Below are 7,947 nucleotides of genomic sequence, written 5' to 3' on the forward strand. Positions count from 1 at the left end.
AACCCGGTCCGGCTGAAGGACACACTCCACAAACCCTCGGCTCGTCCAGAAGGAAAGGACTCACCTATTCGTACGATGATGTGTCTGCTGTTGTTGCTGCTGCTGCTGGGTGGCTTGCGATGGCAACGTTTGTGAAGTGGGCGTCTGCGGCGACAGGATGCCGCCGCCCGGGCCCGGTATGGAGTTGGGCGGCTGCGGGGGGCCCACGCCCGGCGGCTGGCTGGTCATTTGCTGCTGCTGCTGCATGATGGCCGCATCCTCGCGGGTCATCGTACGGTAGCCCATGTCCTCCTCGTACGCCGCCGCCATCTGGTTCGGGTTCGGGTTGGTCGTTTGCATGCCCGACGGTGGCGGCACCCGTCCGCTGAGGACCTGTGCTCGTTTTCGGATCGATTTTTGATCGTTCGGGGTCGGGGCGGGAGAAAGTGAAAATATTGAACGGCGATTAGTGAACGCTGACGGAAGAGAGCAAGCAAAGGGCATACCAAAATAAAACACTAGGCCTTTAAATTCCCTGATTTTAAATTAGCGTTAACGGTTCTATATCATAATCAATAGCATAAAACGAGCCATGGTATGCTTAATTTGCGCTGCCTTTCTGAATGTTCTATAAATTTATATTTTGTTGTAAATTTCAATTGATTTTTAAAATGTCCTGAAACAGTTTTGGTTTCTGTGTTTTTACAAACGGTATGATGAAATCTTAGAAACATTTAAAAACGAACGTTATCTGCTACTATATACTTGCTTTAAAGCCAATTTGAACGAACTTAAATGTTTCCTACAGGTTTTGACGATTTCAGCATCGTTTTAGATTTCGAATTCGGTTTTAACCATTTGACTCCTAGCTTCATATGTACTACCTTACTAGCATCTTGAACATGACACAACTTTTGCGTGGTGCCAAGAATTTGTTAAACAATTTACCACGCCAACATCATTCACAATCAATAAATACATTAAAACCTTTAAATCATGTTTACAACTTTAACTCAATTAAAAATAAATTTATCCTATAGCAAACGGGATGCGGTTAATTTCGTCGAACACGAAACCGGCAAACTTACTTCGAGGGCGTGCATCATCGCACGGGCGAACGCTTCCGCATCCTGCGGGCTGGAAAAGTTCAGACCGTACACGAACTTCGAGTCGCGCCACTGGTGAAAGGTCGCGGTGGCCTGGTTGTACTTCAGACCCTTGATGATCGAGCAGTTGATGACCACCTCGTGGTCCTGCAGCTTCCGGCCCACCACGCGGAACGTGTTGTTCTGCTGATGGTGGAAGATCTGCACCTTGCTCAGGCCGGACGAGCTGCCGGACGGGATCCACTTCTTCTGCACGTCGTCGTACACCATCACCGAAGCCCGGGCACCAATTATACTTTGTTCACTGCAGGGGTTAGAAGAAAAATTACATCATTGAAGGGTGGTACTCAAATTACATTTTGTGGCAGTATTGGACGGGGATTAATTTAAAAATGTTGTAGAAATAAACTCACATCGAAACAAAACGGATTTCCATAGAACCTGATCGAATTAAACCAGGACCAAATTAAAATTCTTCTCACCTCCAGTAAAAAATCCATTATAAACACACGCTTACAAGTGAAACTCGGCAAGCATTATTTTTTTTCCTTTGGAAAATGTCTTTACCTTTCTTCGTGTGATGCGTTGCTTCGCAGGAAGAGTGAGTATTTCACACTTTAATGTGCACTCCCCCTCCAACCAATCTTCAAATGGTTGTCTCCAACCCAGAAAGCGAACCCTTGGAAATGGTGCCCCTTTTTTTGCAAACAAACCCGTGGTGCGTTCTGTCCCCTTCTCCGCACTTTGGCCAATCGATTTCCTCTCGTTTAGCGGTAATTGCTTTTTATTGTCAAGGACAACGTTGCCTTGCAGCACCGGCACCCGCACTGCTTCCATCTCTGAGGACGCAGGACGAAGGGTGAACACACCGAATGCGTCGGTGGACGAAAACATACACAGCAGACCTACAGAAGGTCCCCTTGTCGAGTGGGTGTTGTGTCTCGGGCCCGTTACATGCAGGCGGGCGGGTGTGTTGTATCGTGGGGTACGCGAAAAGTCCAAACACACCGATCGGGAAAAAAAAATGGCAAACGATGTGTAGGGCACATTTGCCATAGGGTTGATAGAAGGAGGGTTCGATCCTGGACCGTGCAAAATGAATTGAGGGCAAAAAGGCACACTCCAACGAACAAGCGTTATGATTCATCCTGGGCTCAACGAAAAATTTGATGACTCAAAACGTTTGTTGTATACTTTTACTATCCGTCGTAAACATAATTTTGTGAAGGAAAAGAGAGGAAAAGTCATGTTTAATTTACATGAAAGACATCTTTAATTTAAAGACATCATCTGTTCTGATATTATGAGAGATATATGATTCCAGGTTTGTGCTTTAAGATAAAATAAGTATTCAACGTGCCCAACATAGGACTAGATCGGAAAAATCCTTATCAAAGGTGCAAACGTTTTTGAGCGCCGAAAGGAACGTAAAAAACAACTATAAAACACACACACACAGCCATTTTGCATTGCCAACCAGCCAGTCATTGAACCGATAAAACCCAAATCCATTCACAACGCCATAAAAGCCGAAGCGGAGGGTTTACATTTCGCATCGTGTTTTCTTTTCTTGGCCGCGTTCCGAGGGGGCTTTCGTACGGCAATCGTAAAAACTTTTCCCAGCGTCATCGTCCTGTCGGCCGGTCGCCGTCGTCGGACCGGGCTAATTGGGCGCCCTATTTATTTCTGCTTTTCATACACCCAAGGTGGTGGAAGTAGTTGACCAATTTGCTGGAAGCATTGTGGAGATTTAACAAAATCCGCTAAATCGCACAAAACTTACCTCATCTTTTTGACCGTTGCTGTTGTCCACTGTTCTGGGGATTGTTATTTATCCTTTTCTCTCTCTCTCTATCGCTCTTCCTTCTATTAGCTTTCGCGCGTCCTCCTGTCCGGCTTTCGGCCCTTCTGCTGCTGCTTCTATCAGGAGGGACCCAACAGCTGACAGCTGCTAAATTCTGCACGGCTGCCGAGATCGACGCAGTAGGCTGCCCTGTTCCCTTGCTGGAAAGCCAGGAAGAGATGGACCTCCTGTTCCTGCTGCGACGGTGGTGCTGCTTTTCGGGAACCCCTACACACAACAGCCGGCACGCTACGATGTTGGCAACAGGAGAGCACTGTGGTGTGTGTATTCGAAAGCAGCTCCTGCTAGTTTTCGTTGCCACAACGCAGCCTACTTATTTCAGCAGAACATCACTTGCACCACGGTTACACAACACACACATATACAAATCTCCGATAAATACTGGCAGCAGGACGAATAATCCGCTGGAATGGGCGCAAGGACTGCCAGGCCCGGTTTTGGTCTCACTCTTAACTTCCTTCCAAATGCAGCTTTGGAGGTTCCGCCCCAAAGTAACCCTGTTTCCCGGGCGATAGTAATGGGAAAAACCCAGCCACCGACCAACGTCAGGAGATCCTCGAGGTACTGCCCCGGTGATTGGGCTCCACTATTCCACGCAAAATCACCCTATCGCGTGCACCACCGACAAAACTTTCAATGCGAAATCACACGTCACTTTGTTGCTAAATAAAACACCTTTTTTTTACTCTCACAAACTCACACACTGTGCCCAGCCTGAAATGAGGTACGTGTTTCACAATTTATTTAAATCCGAACCACACAACATCACCCTCTTGGCGATGAGTTGGTGGTTTACGATAATATAAAATCACAGACCCGGAAAAAGAAAGAAGTACTCGAATGGGAAATGATCCGTGAGTTTAACTCACGATAAGAGTGAAAAACACAAGGATCCTTTCCCGACAGCGTTGATAGGTCTCGGGATGTATACATTTACAAAACTCCACTCTCCAGTGGTATCGTATCCTTTTCCACACGCACAAACACACACACCAAAACACTCTAATACACCCACACGCACGCACAACGCTAGCGCTGCGTTTGGTGCGCGCGGTCGCTCACAAACACACACTCAAACGCCGCACCGAGCGCTGGTATCCTTTTGCAGTGCACGTGATTTGCCATGTATTTCGTTGGTTGTCCCTTTACGAAGGGATATACGGAACGCACACAGGCAACCGTCAGGGGATGGTCACGGCGCTACTACCAACACCCGGTCAGGCTCGCTCGCTGGCAAAACAGGACACTGCCAGCGCATTACGCCCACTTTTCTTTGCTAGCCGGAAATGAATGACTTACGAAGGAACAACTTTTGCTCAACGATGTTGTAGGAAACGCATAACACTCGTGCGTCAACATATTTCTTTTATGCCTATTGTATGTCAGCTTTTCCACATTTTCACAGAGGCACAAGGACACACTGCGAATTCTTCGTAATATTAATTCACAAACCACTGTTTCGCTTACGTTCAAAACTGCCCTGAAAACACTTCACGAACGAACGCATACCTTTTCCGCAGATTCGCAGTTTATTGCATGCCATTAACCACACGCCTAGAATGTTTATTCCACTTTTCCTTTCTTTATGCATTCTTTCTCCCTTGATTTTCATTACGTCGTCTTTTTTTTGCACTTCCTGCCAAACGATTTTGTTTACCAACCGCCTATACCGTTTTTTCCCTATATTCTTATATGCCGCACCCAGTATTTCAAGTGCAGTGCTAAAATGAAAATTCCAGCAACCCATGGCAATCCATTCTATTCGGGTGTGTTTTAGTAAATTTGTGAATAACACAGTTGGATCCGTTGTCGAATGGCATTTTTCAAACCGAAAGATGCTGTTTTGAGCGATTTGAATGGTCAAATTTATGCGCTGTCTGGCGGAGAAAATTTCCAAACCAAAATTTCCCTTTTCCTGTTTTTCTCACCATCTTTCGACGCAAACACAACTGGAACAGTAGACGCACCCCCGCGTGGATGCAAGCGCAGAGTGCTAGATTCAGAAGAAAAGAACATCAATGTTGCTACACGGGAGATGAAGACCACTTGAAAGATGATTTCAGCATCGATGGTATTGAATGAGAAAAACAAAGTCCATAGGGATAGGAAAATTGATTTGTTTGATCAGTATTTCCATTCCACTGTGACTATCCTACATGATATGTAATTTTTTTTTCTTTTCCAAATACTAACAAGTATAAAATAAAATGCATTAAGCAAAAACAAAAGCTACAATGATGAAAAATGTTTCAACTCGTTTTCCCATTGAAAATCACAAACTCGTCGTTGCACCGAAACCCGGATGGTTTTAACAAGCAGTAAACTGGAACACTGCGACGAATAGCACGACCCGAAAAAAACGCAAGTAGCGACGGCGCAGGAGGCCAACATTCGAAAAGATATACCCTCCTACCTTCACCGGTGCCCAACGACCTCCTGCAACTGTACGCTGAACAACGAGAATCTAATGTTACGATACGAAAAGATCCAGCAGTCCGCAGCGCAGCACCACATCGTCTCAAGATCACTCTGGATCCTTCTGAAGACGGTGAATCTTAGAAGGGTTTCCCTCAGACAAAGAGAGATAGAGAGCGAGGGTTCGAATGTGCATATGAACAGAGCGATCACACCTGGGAAACTCCCCGTTCGATAATTCCCGGTTGTGACACACGTGCAAAAGCGATATTATTTAAAGTTGCAGTTTTCTTTTCCCATCGATGGACAAAAAACATGCTTTGGCGGTCGCGAAAGAAATTGTAATTGTTTTGCCTTTTGTTCGTCCAGCTAGTTCTTCTTGCGTCGCTGTGCGGTTCCGCTTCTTCTTCCCTTCCCCGGCAGTTTCGCATACTGTTGACCTTAACGGCGCGGAACCGGTCTGAGAACATCGGACACCGCGGCGGCGGCTTGTTTCGTTGCCGTTCTGTGGCTCACACATCAGTCTTTTAGCAGGAGCATGGAGGATTTTCATAGGGAAATTTCCTTTGTTTCGTTTGCCGCAGTTGCCACCGCGGAGTTCAGGCGTCCATATGCGTCGAGGTTATATGCTGTGCAGCAGAACATACACCGACCCATTCAGTTTGGGCTTTGCTTGTACTGACTCGAGGATCTGTTGACCTGTCTGTTGCCATTTTACCATGGGACGAACAACTGCTTTTTTATGTCTCCCTTCTATTTTCTTCTCCTTGCACGTTCAAGGAAAACTTCTTTCTTCCATTCGTCTGCGCACCGCTTACACACACAAATATACAACACGGTTATCGAATAAGACGGCGTCAACGAGCAAAGGGAATGGTGTCGAAACTAGTCCGTTTTAAACTGTTCACCAAATTTTCACGTATTTCTTCAAGAATAGAAACCACTCTGCAGTAAAGTAAAACTAATGCCTGCCATTTGCGTATCCAACACATTCGATGCACAGAGAAACTCCACTGTGTTTCAATTTTACAATAATTCGAGTACGCACGAACCTGTCTTCACGAATTCATGCCAGATTGTAATATTTCCTCCGGCAGCCGATATCGCGTTGAAACGTTCTGCACCACTAAATCACAGCATGTTTGCATCTACTTTAAAAACGACAGCGACCAACAGGCATCGACAAACTATTCCCATCCAACCTTATTATTCGGTCTGTGACGGACAACTGAATCATTTGACATGAATGCAGTTGACAGTAGTACATGAAACATGAAACCCCAGGTTACTCCCCAGGTTGAGCCAGATAGAGCGATTTGACAGATAGACAGGCGCCATCTTGGAGTTCATGATAACCCAAACAATAATATTCGTAAATAACGATTCAATTCATTTTCATCAGTTCCAGTTCGGCGTCGCATCAGAGCGGATGGTTAGCAGTGCACGAGGTTCCTGAAAGGGTTAGCTGAAAAGTAAGGTTATCTTAGGCACGGCCGCGTGGTGCCGCCGAGCTGGAGCTCAAGTCAGAGAAATCCTAGCCGACGCACATCTCGTGCTGTTTGAGTAATCAAGCGGATCACGAGTTTCGTGCGATCTGACAAACGGAAGGAAATATTCCTTTCGTTACGGCGGGTGAACAGCCGCATTTTGACTGCGCACTAGCGTGGTTGGCTAGCAGTGCTCCTGGCCGCATGGTGGCAGTCAAAAGGCGACGCCTACAGAAAATCGAAAACCACAGAAAATCAGGACATATGGCCTTTAGTTGCCAGTCCTTAACCTAAAGAGGTCTATGTCTCCAGGTTAGCTTGCGAAGGCCCAGGAAGCTGGATTCAATAGCCGTACTGGAGTAAATCCTCGACGAAGTGAAGAAGAAGAAGAATTCATTTTCATAAAAATATAAAATGGACCATGATATAAAACACCAATCCTATCAGGTATTATATGACCATAGTACCGAACCTATGGCGCGATATGTTTGAAAATTGACAGCATTCAAAGGTAGATTACCACAGGACATAGAACAGGACATGAAAAGCTGTGGCGATAAATCTTATCGAAGCAAGTATTGATTCGTTCCAGTAGCCTTGCATTGAATTTATATTTATTTCGATAAATTTATGAAAAAAATAGAGTAAACATACCAGGTTGTACCATGTTGTATTTTCTTGACACAAGAATGACTGCACATCGAGTGTTTACATGCTTTGATGTGATTCTTCCGAAGTGGCTTATGTTTGTTTTTTTACACTTTCTGTATTTATATCCACCAATGAGTCCTATTCGCATGATCTATGGTGCTTTGAACTTTGTTTTCTAATCAACATTCAATATTCAATCTCTTATTTTGTGCGGCAGTTGGTATTAATTAATTTAATTTAATCTTGCAAAATCAAATTATACTTAAAAGCTTCAACTTTACCAAACATCAGTATTCTTTTTAATGGAATTCTGCATAAAATAATGTATTTTATGTAAAAAATAAAAATTTTGAGACGCTCGGTTGTTTCGAATTGGGCCAGCATGCGCGAACAAAGAACAACGTGAAACTCCCTTCAGAAACGGTTGTTGTCAACACTTGTACTG

The 7,947-nt window shown here is 44.9% G+C and overlaps 2 protein-coding genes across 6 annotated transcripts in view; one reads left to right on the plus strand and one right to left on the minus strand.

The window, feature by feature from the left end:
- LOC131272741 (protein enabled) overlaps positions 1 to 6,572 on the minus strand; it is a 33,801-nt gene extending 27,229 nt beyond the window's left edge. For all 5 annotated transcript variants that reach the window (XM_058274585.1, XM_058274584.1, XM_058274583.1 and 2 more), the window contains exons 1-4: positions 6,417 to 6,572; positions 2,869 to 3,663; positions 1,068 to 1,389; positions 65 to 372 (exon numbers count right to left, since the gene is read on the minus strand). In XM_058274585.1, the coding sequence (XP_058130568.1) occupies positions 65 to 372; positions 1,068 to 1,389; positions 2,869 to 2,873 (635 nt within the window). In that variant the 5' untranslated portion in view covers positions 2,874 to 3,663; positions 6,417 to 6,572. The remainder of the gene's footprint in view (positions 1 to 64; positions 373 to 1,067; positions 1,390 to 2,868; positions 3,664 to 6,416) is intronic.
- The window catches only part of LOC131272743 (MOB kinase activator-like 2), a 164,969-nt gene that overhangs the window by 33,552 nt on the left and 123,470 nt on the right, over positions 1 to 7,947 (plus strand). The window lies entirely within an intron of this gene.

The sequence above is a fragment of the Anopheles coustani genome, chromosome 3 (genome assembly GCF_943734705.1).
Source record: "Anopheles coustani chromosome 3, idAnoCousDA_361_x.2, whole genome shotgun sequence".
Lineage (NCBI taxonomy): Eukaryota > Metazoa > Arthropoda > Insecta > Diptera > Culicidae > Anopheles > Anopheles coustani.